The sequence below is a fragment of the Saccostrea echinata genome, unplaced genomic scaffold (genome assembly GCF_033153115.1).
Source record: "Saccostrea echinata isolate AGI-Se365-2 ecotype Australia unplaced genomic scaffold, CSIRO_AGI_Sech_v1 ptg000064l, whole genome shotgun sequence".
Lineage (NCBI taxonomy): Eukaryota > Metazoa > Mollusca > Bivalvia > Ostreida > Ostreidae > Saccostrea > Saccostrea echinata.
This window is the reverse complement of record NW_026889813.1, coordinates 3,253,825-3,272,524: the sequence shown is the minus strand read 5'-3', so window position 1 is coordinate 3,272,524 and position 18,700 is coordinate 3,253,825. Positions and strand designations below refer to the sequence as shown.

The window sequence follows — 18,700 nt, the reverse complement described above, 5'->3', positions numbered from 1 at the left end:
GATGAGATTTTTAGTTGCAAGATTCCAAAAATTTAAAAATACATTAAGATTAAGCAACAGTAACTGTATTTATAAAATTTCAAGATAATTCCTAAATATCCAACAACTTGTAAATTGTATTTACATAAGGCAAACTAGTATTTACATAAGGCAGTAAAAAACATTACATCTGTAATATATATTTAAACAAGAATGAAGCATGTTTTATAAAAAGCTACCCTTCAGTGAATGCAAATATGACCCAGACTTGACCTCAACTTCAAAACAAACATCAGTTGCAGACAAAGGTGTAAATTAATCTTAAAGTGACAGATAAAGATAAGCCTCTAAAATTTTCTGCAGCAGGCAAAATAATTAATCCCAGGGGGATTAATTGTACTGCTCTCTCATCCTTTTCTTTGAAGTTTACAATAAGAACTTTTTCAGCAATGATAGAAGGAGGCTATTATCTGACTACCTGTTAAAATTAATAGTATTCTTGAATTTACATAAGGCAGCCAAAAAAAAAAAATAATAAAAAAAATTATAATAATAATAATAATAATCAAGATATCTCTATCTATAATTTATTTTTAGAATTCAATAAAATCTCGTTGTGTAAGTTTGAACATTATTTAAAATTCACATTTCAGAGAATGTAAACTTCTATCAGAATTGACCTCAACTTCAAAACAAACTTCATTTGCAGACAGAGGTGTTAATTATCTCAATGTGACACATAAAGATAATGCTTCGGATTTTCTTCCATGAGGAAAGTTAGTTAATCCCATGAGACTCATTGCAGCTTTCATAGTTTACAATAGGAACATTCTCAGCAGTTTTCTCTCTGTGCCCATTCATTCTTATATAAAGTTAAGGAATCTACATCCCAACTCCAAACCGGATGACAGAGAAGCAAACCTAACATCAAAATATGTCCTACTGCCTATTCAACCAACATACCAAATTTGAACTAAATAGGTCAACCATAAAAAAAGTTAGAAAAAAACAGAAATTTTGTGGACAGAAGAATGACAAACAGACAGGGTGATTACTATAGGGCACCCGCAAATCCTTGCTGGGTCCTAATTATGCAGATCCCACACAGGAACTTGTTTCTTTAATAATTTTTTAACCCACAGTATAATAATATGGTATATGTATCCAACTTCAAATTACATGGAGTACCCCCCTCCCCATATTGTTGTCATTTACACTTTCAGAGAAAAAGCACTTGTAAACTGTTTATAACCTTTGTCCTCTACGTTAATTTATCTACACAACCATATATGGCATACTTGTCTTTATTTTCTTTTATTTCCATAAACAGCATCAAATCTCAGCTTGCAGGCCAGAGAATTCTAGAAAGGGGGTATTCCATTTTATTCGGAGTTAGATACCTTGTTATTATTATACTAGGCGTTAAAAAATTCTTACAGAAACAAGTGCCTGAGTGAACCCATATAAACAGATTTACTCAAGAATTGAATTTTGTTCATTCTGAAAAATCAAAACATACATAAAATACTCTTTAACATATTGTTTATTTGTAATAACAATATAGAAACAGGAAAGTGAAACATGTAATATTTAACAGTTTACATCTAGTATCATAACATCATTAGGTAAAAGAATGAAAACTATTTAGTTGCCCTTTTAAATACATTGTTAAATGCATGTAAGTACTTTGCAGTTATCAATCACAGTTTCAAATACTGCTCCTGCACTATTTTGGTATTATTTTCATATAAATAAAGGAATTAAAGGTAAAAGAAACTGCTATCAATTGCAGGATGACTACAACTTTCCCATCTTCTAAATATATTTTTTTTTCTTCTTTTTATTAGAATTACATTTTTGATGATAAAAATTGTCAATCCATGCTCTATTTTTTCTTTTTTAAAAAAAAGTCATCAAAATAGGATAACAAGAAATGTTATCAAAATGATGTTTTTCTATGCAAATTTTTTGGACAAACTGAATTCTGTAAAATTTTCATTATGATGTTGCAATGGATATAAGTACGAAACAGCAACCCAAATTCAATAATTAGACTTTCCTTTCAGACAAAGGTTCATAATCTAAATTTCTGTTTACCACCAATGGAAAGAAAATTCACAAAAAAAAACTGTTTTTGAATTTCAAGTCACCAATAAATAATGTCTGAATCTCGTTAACAAAAAAACTATTTCACTGGAACAAAATTGCAGATATGTCAACCGTGAAATAATTTGCCAATTCTGAAATATCTGACAAAGGATTTAAAGCTTATTTTTTCTTTTAATTGCAAGTAACAATATTCAGTGAACTGGAATATTTATAACTTTTTTGGAAGTGTTTTAAGTAAATTTTTAGAGCGCTGAAAAGTTTTGTGACAAAAAAGTCAAATGAAAGTGAATTCATGAATCCTCCAAGAAGCAGTTATGGTGCAGGTTTAGGAGCGGGTTTACACTTGCATTCCACTATGACATCCACCTAAAAAAAAGGTTTCTATTAATAGAGTTTTAAAGAGACATATCCAGTAAAATGATTTTCATTAAATATAATAAAAAATAATCATGATTTTTGAAATAAAATTGGCTTTCAACACATTCAACTGGTCTTGCTAACATACTTCAAACTTCATTGTACTTGTTTTGAAAATAAATAGAGGCAGTGTGAGCACTGAGTTCACAAAATGGTACCCCCTGCTCCCATATGAGTATAATGGTAAAGTGCACTGCTTGGCAGTATGCAAATGAGATTCTGTGAAAGTTCCAGTGACTTTAATTCAGGGGCTTAGGAGGAGCTGAGTTAACAAAATGGGTACCCTCTTTATCAAGTATATTGGCAAAGTCCATGTTTTGCTATAGGAAACCCCAGATATCTGTCCTATCAAAATGTATAATAGGAGGTCATAATGGCACATTGTAATAAAGATTTTCATTGGTATGGAAGGAGATGCGGATAAGAGATGGGTATCCCCATGTTAAATAAAGAATAGCAAAAATCCATGTTTTGCTATGAAAACCCCCAATTATCTTTGCGATGGAAATGTAAAATAGGAAGTGCAAAATGGTACTATGTAATAAATTAGATTTTTTTATGAGTTTTATTAAATTGGATTCAGTGGTTTAAGAAGAGTTGCAGATAAGGGAGGGCTACCCCTAAGTGTACCAAGAATGGCAAAGTCCATGTTTTGCTATGGGAAATCCCAAATATATCCAATCAAAATGTAAAATAGGAGGTGCACAATGTCACTATGTAATATGGATTCTGTGAAAGTGTCATTAAATTTTATTTTTTCATATAGGAGGAGTTAAAGAGGATAAGAGATGGATACCCTCAGATAACAGAAAGAATGGCAGTGTACAGGAAACCTCAAATATGTGTCTGATTGAAATATAAAAGAGAAAATGCTCAAAGCCCTTATGTAATAAAGAATTTGTGAAAGTTTCATTATTGCACTCAGTGGTGTTAGAATTGTTGCAGATAAGGGATGGCTACCTCCAAGTGTAACAGAGATAAGGACAGTCCCATCACTATACCCCCCCCCCCCCCCCCCTTCGTCCACTTTTCAAGCTGGGGTATAAATAATTACTTCAGAATCTGTATGATTATGATACTGCTTTAATTAAGATAAAGGTGATTTTAATCTCAAAATTTATGTGTATATATTCTAACAGGATTAATATTTTAATACCTTAGTTCTGTAAACAGAGTACTTATTCATGTTTACTGACAAAATGAGAAAATTAAATGACCACATGACCCAAAAAACTATAAGTGTCTTCCTCTAATCACCCTTCACCAGATGGGTGGACAGACAGACTGACACAGAGATTCTAAAGGGCACCTGCATCTTGATGAGGGGTCCTAATGAGGAAATCTAACACTGTGTCTTACCTTTTGATGTTTGACACTGTTGTCTGGACAGATAAGAGCTACATCCTCCTTACTGGTGACTGCCTTGTCACAACAGAGGGTGGAATATTTCCCACATCCACCATCACACTTGGCTACATTTATCTTAGAGCTGGATACACAGCCATCATCACTAGTTATTGTAATCATGTGTGGCACTCGTGTACAGTTTAGAGGTTCCACTATAAAAACAAAGTCACATTATATTAAGGATATAAGACTGCATGGCTGAGAGCAAATTGCCTCTGAGTAAAAAAAAGAATTTATCAAGTAGCATTTTACCCATATATACAGGTTTTGCTAGGTATAACTAATGAATACAACTTACTTTGTAATTTTGATGTAAATGTTGTTATATTGACAATTTGAAAGATTAAAGATTCCTTATTTTAGAAATAAGGTGGAAACTTGGGCAGTTGAGAAGTATCTAATATTCCTCTTTAACAATGACAAAGACTAGAAATATGTCCATAGGACATGAATCTCCGGCCGAAGGTATATTAGTAATGCAACATGAAAGTTTGTATTAGTGTATGAAGTTTGATGAGAATATCTTGAATAGTTTCTTTAAAATTGAAAGTGAAATCTAAAAATTGTATATAGATGATGAAATCTCACCGATATAGATAATAAATTCATGCCAAACTATGTAAAGTGCATAAGCTTACATAAAAATATCTTAAATGGTTTCTTTAAAACTAAACAAAATACAAATTCAAGAAAAGTGAGGTCAAGGCCACAGGAAAGTTCAAGGTCAAAAGTTTTTGATGCAGTTGAATAGCTCTTACTAATAGGTATCAGCATATGAAGTTTGATAAAATAAATGAATGGTTTATTTAAAATTGAGCTAACCATTAGTTTAAGAAAAATGAGGTCAAGGTAAAAAATGTTGATGCAATTGAATAGCTAACATCAGTATGTATCAGGATATGAAGTTTGATTACACTATTTTGAACGGTTTCTTTAAACTGAGCTAAACATTAATTTGAGAAAAGTGAGGTCAAGGTAAAAGGAAAGGTCAAGGTAAAAAATGTTGATGCAGTTGAATAGTTTCTGGACACACAATCATCTGTTTTATAAATATTTTCAAATCGTTAACCTATATCAAGATTTGCAATTTTAGACAAATCATTTTCAGATACAGTGTAAAAGCTTTACTACAACTAAAAACTACCATATTTTGTTACAATAACTGATCAAATCGATAAATGGTGTATGAACCATGCTTCCTTTTCCCTGATTTCTTTCAATTTTCTACACAAAAATGTTTTTTTTTTTTACCTCCACATTCTCCCACATTGAGGATGTCGAGGGGAAGACTCTTATTGCAGGCGTCTTGCTGGGCCTCACAGGGGTTCTTGTATGTTGTTTTATTGGTTCCCACTCTACCACACACTTCATCCTCCTCCATGTCACTACACTCTGGACACTGACATTTAGCCGTGTCCGCAATAACGACACACTCCTGGGATGACAGGGTGCAGTTGAACTCGTAGCAAGGACCTAAATAAAAAAAAACAAAACAAAACAGGTGACCTCACTAATCATGCTCTTAAATTACTATTTCTTTTAATTTCTTTATATTTCATTCTAAAAAATACAGTCAAACCTCTCTATCTCAAACTCCAAGGGACTGAAAAAAAAACTTCAAGATATCCGAGGATTCAAGATATCAAGGAGTAAAATACTTAAATTAAGTGGTTGGGACTTCCAAATCACTTGGACATATACATGGTATTTGAGATATCATGTTTGAGTTAGCAAAATTCAACTGTATTCAAATTTATAAAATCAATTCATAAATTGTGAGTAAGGAAAACATGCAATGATAAATCTTTTGTGAATCAAACCGACAAAAAAAAGTGTATGACTGATTTCATTTTTAGACTACGAACCATCAGGACATGGGTCTTTGTAGCATTTCTTGACATCTTCCAGGGGATATTTGCCAGCAAGGAAGGCATCAAAATCACGGTTTGGTTTACGAGTTCTTGACTGGGTCCCCACCCCACAGGTCACACTGCAAGTGCTCCATGGGGACCAATCTGATGTCATTGGTTCTGTCGACAAAAAAGATCAAATTAGTATGTATACATGTATTAAGCACAACATTTGATCTGCCAACAAACATGAATAATATTATTCTGAACGTTTAAAAAATAAAACAGCAAGGTTTATTACTTTGAGAATTTTTAAAGTAATTCAATTTACCTCCAGATTTATCATAGCATGGAGTTGTTGAATTCAGGGGCACATGTTCCAAGTCTAGCATACACATGACCTTCTTAAACACACACATGTTGGGGTACAAATCCAGCATATTGCTGCAGACTTTTGCTGCAAAAACAAAACACACATTATTACTGTGTAGATTAACTATGTACAAATTTTAAAATGTGATGGATATCTATGTGTACTTATCAGCAAATAATTGGGAAAGCAAATTTTGAAGTTTATCTTTATTACAAATAAACATTTAACATATGCATTAAGGTACATTTTTAAAGTTTAGTCTGTTTTGTAAAATGAAGAATCAATATATTTTGAGGATTTTTTTTTTTAACTTTTCAAATACTAATTTTTTTTATGAGTGTAAAAGAAGATGTGAACATGATGACCTATAAGCCTAATAGTGTAACAAACATGAAGGTGAAAAATTAAATTTTAATTATATCAGAAATGTCCTTGATATTTTATCTAACATTAAAATATACTTCATGTGAAATATCTACAATTTGCAAAAATCACACAAATATTGAAATTATTTGCTTATAAAATATCATACACACACTAAAGAGGGCAAAAAGAGTCATTTTCTCACCCTATAACAATATTTTTCGATATGAGTAGGTCTTTGCTCCATTTTTTTGAAAGTTTATCCTCAAAGTTTGCATAAAAATATACATTTTTTGGTTTCCAAAAATATAGAGCAAAGACCCAATATACCTAAAAAATATACTTTTATGATATAACATTTGCATCTTTTTGAGAAATACTTGAAGTCCATAAGTCAAGGTCATATCACAAATATGATTTAAATGCCACCTTTCATCAGGACTTGTGTAGTCTAGTGGTTAGCGTGCTAGTCTCGAAAGAAAATGATACTCAGGATTTTTATTGCTATGGTTCGAACCCCACGAATACCACATTATTTTTTTAATAAAAGAATAAATTTTGCTGAGAAAATTTTCCCCAGAAAAGTCTCATCATATTTTCATAAATTTCAATAATGAGAACTTTACTCTAAATACTTAATTCACAAATTGAAATGATTTTATATATCTGAAGCTATAGGATATAGGCACGCTATGTTCACCCATCTCCTTTCAATTACTTTGATTTAAAAATAACAAGTTATGATGAACCATAAGGTAAATCTTTCGAAGCAGTGCCAAAATGCTTTCAAGAATGTTTATTTCATTCTTTTTCTTTATATACTTGTCTATTTTTGACCTTTGATTAAATAATGCACAAATACTAATGGAATTAAACATGGCAATAACTTTTAGTTTCTAGTTTTATTCCAGCTTTTTAGTGGGTCAAAAAGAGAGTGATTTATGGTAGCTCCAAAATACAGAGTGCTATGTGCACTATATATTCAATGTACTTTTTGATATCAAATTTTTTATATAAAGCAATGCAACAATTTTTTGCATTTGACTGTGTATTACTACTTCAGTTTAATGTGTCTAGACTTTCTTATCAGCCTTTGTATGTACATGTACATATATGTATCTCAACTTTTAAAGCTCTATTTAGTATAGTGAAACTTATCTAATCCAAATGTTGTGTATTCCAAAATCTTGCCTAATATGATAAAAACTTTTATTCTCTCTGAGTAAATGTAAATTAAATTGTTTAAAATGTTGCCTAACCTAGAATGTTGTCTAATCCAGGAAATTTCTATAGAACTATTAGACAGGTGCCCAGATTAGACATTTTACTGTTACATTACAAACTCTCCATATTTCCTACATAATCTACACCAGTGTACTTACGACTCTCAGGCTGTGTTTCCTCGGCACTACAAGCCTCACATTCACAGGTTGGTTTGCCGTTATCATCAATACGACATTTCTGCCATTTAGGGCACTGGTCTTGACATGCATCTTAAAGTTTAATAAAATAAAATTATATGATTGTGTCTTTTACTTTCAGGATACTTTGTTTCAGATTGCTATATTGAAGTGAATGTCTGCCCTGCAATGCTCATTCTTACAAAGAATAAAATGTCTATGTCCAAGTCAGTGGTTTCAAATTCCTGAATCTTTATCTGTAGGCCTCACTGTGGATAATTTGAATTCTTTCCTGAGCTTATAAATTTTAATTTCATAAGACATCATCAATTAAATATGAGGGGTGATCAAAAAGTTCGCAAACTAATTGAATTACTTCCTTAAAAGAATTAAAATGAGGTTTCAGTGTTTATTATATTTTAAAGTGGTCCTCTTCGATTTTAATGCACATCTGCCATTGTTTAGTCCATGCGCGAATCACGTGATCAAGGTGGTCACGTGACATGTTCCATAGCGGTCTGTTCACAGAAGCTAAAAAATTTTCCGAGTCTTATATTTCTTATCATGCAAGTTATTTTTTATAACAAGAACAGTCCATCTGTCAGAAATGGCAAAATCTCGGCAATAGGATGGGTGGATAAGGATATCCCTTCCAAGAATTAGCATGGTGACCATCACAACCCGAGTCCTCTGTCTCGGGAGCGTCGTTTATCATGTTTATCCAATGTGGATAAAGTATGGGGACCTTCTTTTTATCATATCTCATATGTTAAAAGTCTAAAGTAAACGATATTTTAGGGATTTAATAATTACATTATTGTTAAGATATTCAACTAATTTTCTAATCGTAACTTGGCGATGTATCATAACAAATTGCTCAACTAAAGACACATCTTTTCCCCGGCTTGCTTTCGCTGGGCAACAGAACAAACATCATATTTAACCATCTCCCTGCCTTCACTAAAATAATCAATCTAATTAATGATTTGACTTCTGGTAAGTCTTTTGTCTTCATAAACCTTGTACAAATTATCATATTCTACTGCAAAGGAATTTCCAAGATATAACGTTAAACTTTACAACCGTTCGTTTCTCGAGTACGACTAAGTCAACCATTTTTTGTCACAAGTCACCTACATATTGACGTCATTTTCACTTTGTGACAACACAAAAACGGAGCAAAACATTATTTAACATCTGTTATTTATAGAACATGTGTATGACTATATGTGTGCTAAATTTCATTCTGATCTGAATAGTGGTTTTGTAAATATGGAGATAGTTCGTGAACTTTTTGATCACCCCTTGTATTTTCAAACAATCACAATCCATTATAAATGGTACATGCAACTTATTTACATACAAGATAAATACCAATTAAAGCCTAATAATACTACAGTATGTGCAAGAAGTTTCAAGATTAATACTGTCAATCGCATGTTCTATATTTTGTGAGATTATTTCAACTCAAAAGTAATTTCTTGTCAATAATACGATCGTGTAACTCTTCTCTACTTCCAGTCATTAGGGTGACAAGCAAAAATTCTCAATATGTATAAATGCTATTATCTTGAGAAGATAAAGTTGTAGAAATGTGTGTAATTCAGATTTATTATATACCCAACTGTTTGTCACTCAGTTTTACTGTTGAATTTACGCAATCACGTGACGGTGTGATCCGACATTCCGAATCACCACACTGTGGTTTTCTGAATCCATATCACCCCTCTCTGAAACTGATGACGTAGTACACAGATAAATGACGTTTTTATTCTCGCGCATCAAAAAGTTCCTTGACAAAATGGTTTGTTTAATGGATAAAAGTTATGTAATTGATCCAAAAAGTTTTCCTTTTATTATACTTTGCTAGTTGTAAAGGGGTATATAATAAATTTATCATTATAACAGTAACTTGATCCGAAGAGCCGTATCACGTCTCGTTGACAGGCGCAGATCATCAGATCAAACTCGACGCTTCGCGTGTCGTTTGATCTGATGATCCGCGCCTGTCAACTCGACGTGATACGGCTCCTCGGATCAAGTTACTGTTATAATAATATATATATACAGTACCACAATACTTTAACAAATTCGACTGTTGTACAGTTACATGTATGTTTATTCATAAGACCCACTTTATACCTATACATGGTCCTTTGTAGTCCACTCTCAGACCATTATAACCACTCTGTCCTGTCTCACAGGCCTCCACAATCAGGTCTTTCTCTGCATTGTAAGTCTTACCATCTGTTCCACAGACCTGAGGTAAAAAAAGATATATTTTCATCTTTATACATGTAAACAGGGAAGAATTATAAACTCGCTATCACAGTTGACATAAAATAATTCTAAAATGCCATTTACAACTTCACCATCTTGATTCTGACAGAACAATTAACTCCATCATGGAGACAATTTATTCAAGAGAAAATTTTGACAAAAATTATGAAATAGATGTTCTCTACAGTGAAATTCACATATAATAACATGTAAACCTACTTTGCCAGGTTTATTGCATCTATATCCATAACAGGCACAACATTTAACAGCTGTTGTATCTGAAAAGGATTGTAAATACAGTAAAATACAGTTAAATTGTGATATATGAAAAAATATGTGAAAATACATGTTTCTGGTATGGAAAATAATAGGCCCATGAGCCACAAAACTCACCTGAGTCACCATTCTGTCCTGATAAATATGTACATGAAGATATGCAACACCTCTTCATGTCCTGTCCATATTAAAGCCCATTACTTCAACCACTTTTATTTACAATTTATAAAATTTAATGTTTGATGTAAATTTTACAGCTTACAATAAAAAATATGCTCAAATATTAAGAAGGCTTCTAGGAAACATCTAAATTAGACAGGTTTCCATCAAGTTGGCTTTCTTACCATCATATGGGCAACCCTACCACTGATAGGAAGTCTTATCATCATACAGGCAGTCTTACCATTATGTGGGAAATCTTACCATCACATTTTTATTTTAACATAACATGGGCAATCTTGCCAATGCTTGGGCAATTTTACGATTACCTGAGCAATCTTAACAGACAATCTAACAATCACATGGGCAATCTAACAATCACATGGGCAATCCTATGATCACATGGACAATGTAACAACCACATGGACAACCTGACAATCACATGGGTAATCTAACAATCAAATGGGCAATCCTACGATCACATGGACAATGTAACAATCACATGGACAATGTAACAATCACTTGGGCAATCTAAAAATCAAATGGGCAATCCTACGATCACATGGACAATGTAACAATCACATGGACAATGTAACAATCACATGGGCAATTTTACCATCACTTGGGCAATCTTACCATCACATGGTTCACAATGATAGCCTCCTGGACGGTTGAAACACTTAGTAGAGGAGTTACACTTATTCAGGCTGGAAATCTTGCATTCGTCTATATCTGTAATTATTCACATACAGCAAATGTTACTTGTAATTGAAACTCTGTTTAAATAATACAAGAAAAGACTTTTTTCCCATCTTTCTTTCTCTTAAAAGATTTTCTTCAAGTAAAAAAAAAAATCTTATTAATTAATAGCGATTCTCTGTAACCACTTAAACTTCTTTGCCACGCATGATCACCAATTTTGATGAAACTTTGCCCATTATTACAACTTGACACCAGAAACATATATCAAATAAAAGTTCGTTGCTATGTGTCTTGGTTGCCATGGTAACAGTCAGAAAAGTTGAAAAAATTGAGATTTTCAGCCACTTTAAATCTTTATTAAGCCTTAATAAAGACTAAGAAAAACAAACAAACCATTCTCCCAAAAACATGACACCTTGTTGCCACTTATGCTATAAAGAAACTATCTAGAATTTATCTATAAGTAAGTGGTAACCATGGGTACATTTGGAATACATTTTAGCTGCTGAAAAATGCTGAAAAACGGTCTATAGGCACAAATGTTAGATGTTACATGATCAAACTCAATCAACAAAGTAAGAAAAACAATGAAAAATATTTGACCTCATGTAATTAGGTATTGGCAATATTATTCTAAAAATAACTTTCATGGTTGCCATGGTAACACTGTCACCATGCAAAATCTGTTGCTATGATTGGGTTAATGCTACTATCGTGATGGAAAACAATAAAATTCATGACTGGGACATATGCATCCTTAGGACCTTGCAACACTGACAACATAAGAAAAATTGAGATTAATTGTTACTTTGCAGTGTAACCATGGAAACAACATACTAGTTGTTTAAAGTGATACTTTTTTGCTGCTTTAGGAATTTACCAACCTTTTAATCAAGAAAAATATCATTTGAATCACCTTGAATAGTACTTATCTCGTAGAACTAAAGTTGAATATCATATATTGATAAAGGTTGTTGAAAAATACAACACTGTTGCAATGGTTACCAAGAAGAGAAAATGTTCGATTTTGTTAATTTTTTGTCACTATTAGACCCTATGTGCCAGCTTTTTGCATCCAGTTAGAGATTGGGTGATAGTCAAAAATGAAAGTCAGGTTAGTTGTTCACATATATTAATCATTAAAGTTTTGGGAATCTACATACAACGGTACGTATCCAAGGAAACAGAGTATTTTAAAGATTTTTATGCATGTTTTTTTTGCCTTATTTCCATAGCAACGCACTATTAAAAGAATTGAAATTGAATTTTTTGAAATGTGAAAATTAGGGTCACACCAAGGCCTTTAAAAATTGATCATCAGTTATATAGAAATATGCTTTTTAAAAAGATAGGATAAGATTAAAACACTAAGAGAGTAAATTTAAAATCCCTTCGTGGTATTAAAACCATGGCAACCATTGCCAACCTATAAGAAATATCATATTTTGTCTTTGGTGTATGTTACAAGAATCTCTTCTCTGTTATTTGCTTGCATTTCAACCTATAATTGTTTTTATTCTTAAGTGTATGACTTTTTAAAATTAAATGAACAAAATTATTACTTTTGAATACTTTGTTTCCATAGTAACGTATGTTATAGATGATTTACCAAACATGTTTATCATGCATTTAAGACACTAGGGCTTCAACTTTCAGAAACAGTCATTGCCACTTGTTTGCTTTGCTGCAAACGTTAACTGTGGGACTCTGAAGATGTTGAAAAATGCCATTTTTCAAACTTTAGGACATCTTGCTATGGTAACCATGACACGTAGCAACCAATTTTTGCCTGATTTGAGTTAACAGTATCAAAGACTTTTATCATAGAGAGTTTGGAGAGATTCTGAGACTATGCGTGCCACAGCTCCTATATAAAAGTTCAAGTCATTACAGAGAATGGCTCTTAACAAGTTAACATAAATATTCATTGAAGTAAAATTTCAAAGGTATATGTAATTGTACACTTTAATAAAAAGGAACATTACATGTCTTCAGATTCCCCAAAAATATTTTCAGATATGTAGAATAGACCTTCGACAAACAAAGATTTTCTGATTTCCCAAAATGCAAACTAATGAGTCATTAGTTTACAGTCACACACCAATTTATTAACCCTATCTCCTCCTTTAATACTGTACTGATTTTATCAGCCTAGGAAACAGTCAAGCTCCAAACTTAACATAAAGGTACATATAGACCAAAATGTACATATTGACAAAATGTACATAGAGACCTAAATGAGATGAGATAAATTTAAACTGCAAGTAGAAACAGATGCATACCTTCACAGATGTCCCCAGTCTTAGTGAATCCTGACCAGCACTCACACCTGTAAGACCCCGGGGTGTTGATACAGCGGGAATTATCTGGACATTTATCTGTCTTTGTGGCACATTCATCAATATCTGAAAGTACAATAGAAAATAATCCACTTCTAGAAATTCTTTTTCACTAGATTTCATTTCTTCTTCATTATATGAAAAAAAAAAAATGACTTGCTTACACTGTGGTTATACTGAAGGGATGATAGTTTGCCAATTTCCTTAACTTAGAAATTTGGCAAGTAGAGGGGATGAAGGTTTGCCGATTTCCTTATCTTTAAAATTTGGCAAGTAGTCTACTAATATTTAAATATTGCTCTTAAGGAAGCTCTAAACACTAACAAAAAGTGCTTTTGGGACTTGGAGAAAAATATATCATTTAATTTCTATAAAATAATTGATTCTGATTGGATAAAAAATTCTTTTGATAACTGCATCAATAAAATCTGGAGTTCACTTGCACTTAGCAGCCGGAACTACTGTAAATTACTTTTTATTCACGAGAACTTTATTTTCGCGTAATTTCGTGAGACATTGAGCTCGCGAAAATTTCATTCTCGCGTATAATAGTATTCCTTAAGATTATATAGAAGAATAACAATAATTCGTGAAAATTATGTCTCGCTAATAAAGAGTCAATGACTATCTCGCGAAAATAAGGTGTCGCGAAAATTTAGTGATCTACAGTACTTTGGCTGACTTCACATATATATTTCCCGCTTCCAGATTACTTTCTGAAAGAAAAATGAAATACTTTCAAATCTTTTTTCCTGAATTTCAAAACTTGTCCGTTACGTTCCTGATTTATTTTCTACTTTCGTTTCTTTTCGAATTATTCCCCTTTGCTAAACAAATAAAATCGTCTGCAATGTCAACAATGCAGTTGCGGGAAAGAAATCATCATATGTATGTTATATGTTTGCCTTTGAGATAACTGGTATGAACAATAGAACTGTGAAGAAATGTTTTATGCTACCAAAGAGGAGAATTGCCGTTAATCTGTTAATTCTTAGGAAACGAATACATGAGAAAAACAACACTGAGCGAGCACGGAATTTTTTCAATGCTAGACAGTCGGCAACCGACTCTTTTAGATTTTACAGCATATTGTGATATGCATGGACAGGTTGTGATACGTATACATTTATATGTTCGGTTTGAAATTCAGATGAAGAGATGCGCAAATGAAATCCAAAATTTCTGTGACCTACTGTAGAAAAAGTTGTTAAGGTTATATTTGAGTAGCTTCCCTTTACATTTACAAACCTAAAGATATCAGCTTACCAGGGATAATATACCCATTGCGATATAGCAAAAATTAATAACACAACAGGTAAGTTTTTTTGTTAAAACTGTTATAATATTGTCAGAAAGAGCTGGTAATGACATGACAATATTTGAAAATGCTGTTTCTCCCTATTACTCTGCGTCTGAAAATTTAGGTAAGCTAGTCTAACTAAAGTATATGTTGGACAGTCACTCGTTCTCAGGTTAAATCTCATCTTGAAAGATAAATATTAGATTATAAGAAATAAATCTTATAATTTTTTATTTGATCAATGTATCAAAGAAGACTTGGACGGAAAATTTCTTCAATACTCGTAGATCTTGTACATTCAGCCATTTTGAAATTTAGCAACGTTGTTGTGATGTATACCTACGCACAGTCTTTGATGCGTAAATTAAATATTAAAGTGAAAAAACTTTCATTTTATTTTTTTAAAATCATAATTAAATGATAAGAAATGAATGTAATATTTTTTTCTTTGACCGAAGTATCAAAGAAAAAATTTGGACGGAAAACGTTTTCATCAACGCGCTACGCGCATTGATGACGTTTTCCGTCCAAATTAATATATAATGGTGTGCATATTGAGACTATTTAATTCATTTTTAACATAGGGTATCTGCCTTATTTCTGCAAGAAAAAGACAATGGACTATGCGTGAACAGAAATCACTGTTGTTTACCAACATTGGGAAAATTAATGGAAATAATGAATTCAATTACTTATGCTACGAATATTTTAATCTACTGCAAATTGTGTAATTAACTATAAATAATCATTTTTTCTATCTTACTTCTAAGGGCAGATCACTATAACTATAAAACCACCCTACAGTTAGAACTCTTTAGTGTGCAGTGTTTAGAGCTTCATTAATCAAGAATGAACAAGTCAATGACAGGAAACTTTAATGATCATTTGTTAATGATTCAATGCCATAAAATTTCCACTTTTACAGTAATACCCTGGTACATTACCAGGTCTCTGGGAATGAAGTCTGTTGTCTGAAGTCTTAAAAGAATTAAATCCTCACCTTCACAATTGTTACAGTCTCCTTGGTAACCCATCTTACACTCGCACACAAAACCAGTGTCAGTCACCACGCAGGCCTGATCAGCACCGCAAGGATTGTTACCACATGGGTCATCTATTAAATGTGCAAAATTGAAAATTAACAAAAACAAAAAACAGCAACAACAACAAAATTTATCTTGTTTACCTTTGTCTATTTTCTTTCATGTTTCATTGTCAATGCTGATGCATACTTCTAGTTTATACATTTACATATATTTATGACAAGTATACCCCAAAGAATTTGTACTGAATACACAGAAGTAAAGTATTAGGCAGCAATATTTCACTTTGCCTAAAATGATAATTTCTGTATAATTTAGCAAAAATCCTACAAAGCCAAAAATACAAAAAATAAAATAACCTCACTTTACATTGCAAGGTTAATACCCTTTTTCCATAAAAAAAAAAAAGATTAAAATAAAAATAAGATTTTTTGAAAGTAGAGAGGGAGTAATTTCCAATTCCTACTCACAAGTACAGTTCTGTCCGTCTCCTCGGTACATGTAGTTACAGTGACAGCCGTAGATACCATCCTTGTATTTACAGGAGGCATCAGAGTGACATTTTAATGGGGTCGAGTCAAACTTCTTGGTTTCCTCGTTACACACCATGGTAACAGTACACCCCTCTGGAATCAATGCCTGCCCAGCCTGCATAAGAAAAAAAAATACAAATTAAGATGTTACATTGTAAGAGATTACACAAACAGTAGTGAGAGAGCAAATGAATCATTCAGTTTAAGACATGCAGATTTTAAAAAAGAATTTGGATCCACCCACAGTGTAATATTCCCCTTTGTAATTACAGCCGCAGTCTTTCTCCTCGACACATCTGTCTCCATCTAGCACCATCCCCTCTTTACAGTAGCACCCCTCCTGACAGAGATCCTGGGTGGGGATGGCTATAGACCCCATTACATCTGCACAGGTCTTCATACGATCTGATTTGGCACATGTCAAATACTCCATGTTTTCCTCACAAGATTTCTCTGAAATAAATTATCTCGCCATGTAGTTAAGATGGCTAACCTTAATAAGTGTGATTTTCTTAAATAAGGCAAAGATACCATGGAAAAATGCAAGTATTTAGAGACTTTAAACCAAAATTCTGGTATTTCATATGGTAAACAAGAAGTCTCTGTCGAGACTGTAGCTCTACTGGTTTGTACTTATGACAAAGGAAGAGAATAGTAGCACTTGGACTGAAACTTTGCAACAGCAAAAAATAAATAATAATCCTTGTTTTACTCTCTATTTGTGGCAAGATGAATTGCAATCAGACTAAAACTGTAGAAGGAGTAGCCTTTTAAAAGAATTTTAGAGAAATTTTGATTTTAGTTACCATGGCAACATCATTTATCAAAATCAAAAAAACAATAAAGGCAATTATGTATCTCAGTGTCCTCTACTTGCATGCCATGTTATATTAAAATCAGACCAAACAGTAGGTTTAGTAATGTTTTGAAAGTATATCAAAGAAATTTCAATTTTTTTGTAACCATAGCAACACTTCACCAAATCAAAAAAATGGATACAACGAATTATGTTTCTCAGTGAAATCTACTTGTGTGCCAAGTTATATGAAATCAGACCAAAAATGTAGGAGTAGCATTTTTAGCTCTACTGGTCAGAGACCAGAAGAGCTTATGCGATAGTAAGGTGTCCGGCGTCCGTCCGTCTGTCTGTCCGTCTGTCTGTAAACAATTTTTCAAAATGCTACTCCTCCTACAGTTTTGGTCTGATTTCAATATAACTTGGCACACAAGTAAACTACACTAAGATACATAATTTAGTGCATCGTTTTTTTTATTTGGATGAGCGGTGTTGCCATGGTTACTAAAAATAGAAATTTCTGTGAAATTCCTTTCAAACCCTACTCCACCTACAGTTTGGTCTGATTTCAATATTACTTGTCACACAAGTAGACTACACTAAGATACATAAATTAGAGCATCAGTTTTTGATTTCGATAAACGGTGTTGCCATGGTTACTAAAAATAGAAATTTCTGTGAAATTCCTTTAAAACATTACTCCTCCTACAGTTTTGGTCTGATTTGAGTACAACTTGGCACATAAGTAGACTATACTAAGATACATAATTTAGTGCATCGGTTTTTTATTTGGATGAGCTGTGTTGCCATGGTTACTAAAAATAGAAATTTCTGTGAAATTCCTTTAAAACATTACTCCTCCTACAGTTTTGGTCTGATTTCAATATAACTTGGCACACAAGTAATCTACACTAAGATACATAATTTAGTGCTTCGGTTTTTGATTTGGATGAACGGTGTTGTCATGGTTACTAAAAATAGAAATTTCTGTGAAACTCCTTTAAAACGCTACTCCTCCTACAGTTTTGCTCTGATTTCAATATAACTTGGCACACAAGTAGACTACACTAAGATACATAAATTAGTGCATCGGATTTTTATTTGGATGAGCGGTGTTGCCATGGTTACTAAAAATAGAAATATCTGTGAAATTCCTTTAAAACCCTATTTCTCCTACAGTTTTGGTCTGATTTCAATATAACTTGGCACACAAGTAGACTATATTAAGGTACATAATATAGTGCATTGGTTTTTGATTTGGATGAGCGGTGTTGCCATGGTTACTAAAAAAAGAAATTTCTGTTAAATTCCTTTAAAACGCTACTCCTCCTACAGTTTTGGTCTGATTTCAATATAACTTGGCACACAAGTAGA

At 32.6% G+C, this 18,700-nt stretch overlaps 1 protein-coding gene across 1 annotated transcript in view; it reads right to left on the bottom strand.

Annotated features, from left to right (window-relative positions):
• Nucleotides 1-1,506: 1,506 nt before the first annotated feature.
• The window catches only part of LOC133175984 (uncharacterized), a 62,459-nt gene continuing 45,265 nt past the window's right edge, over nucleotides 1,507-18,700 (bottom strand). The window contains exons 43-55 of the mRNA XM_061311147.1: nucleotides 16,775-16,983; nucleotides 16,468-16,645; nucleotides 15,955-16,068; nucleotides 13,598-13,720; nucleotides 11,250-11,345; nucleotides 10,398-10,456; nucleotides 10,041-10,158; nucleotides 7,881-7,991; nucleotides 6,094-6,219; nucleotides 5,778-5,942; nucleotides 5,164-5,385; nucleotides 3,865-4,064; nucleotides 1,507-2,454 (exon numbers count right to left, since the gene is read on the bottom strand). Coding sequence (XP_061167131.1) covers nucleotides 2,401-2,454; nucleotides 3,865-4,064; nucleotides 5,164-5,385; nucleotides 5,778-5,942; nucleotides 6,094-6,219; nucleotides 7,881-7,991; nucleotides 10,041-10,158; nucleotides 10,398-10,456; nucleotides 11,250-11,345; nucleotides 13,598-13,720; nucleotides 15,955-16,068; nucleotides 16,468-16,645; nucleotides 16,775-16,983 — 1,775 coding nt within the window. The 3' untranslated portion in view covers nucleotides 1,507-2,400. The remainder of the gene's footprint in view (nucleotides 2,455-3,864; nucleotides 4,065-5,163; nucleotides 5,386-5,777; nucleotides 5,943-6,093; nucleotides 6,220-7,880; nucleotides 7,992-10,040; nucleotides 10,159-10,397; nucleotides 10,457-11,249; nucleotides 11,346-13,597; nucleotides 13,721-15,954; nucleotides 16,069-16,467; nucleotides 16,646-16,774; nucleotides 16,984-18,700) is intronic.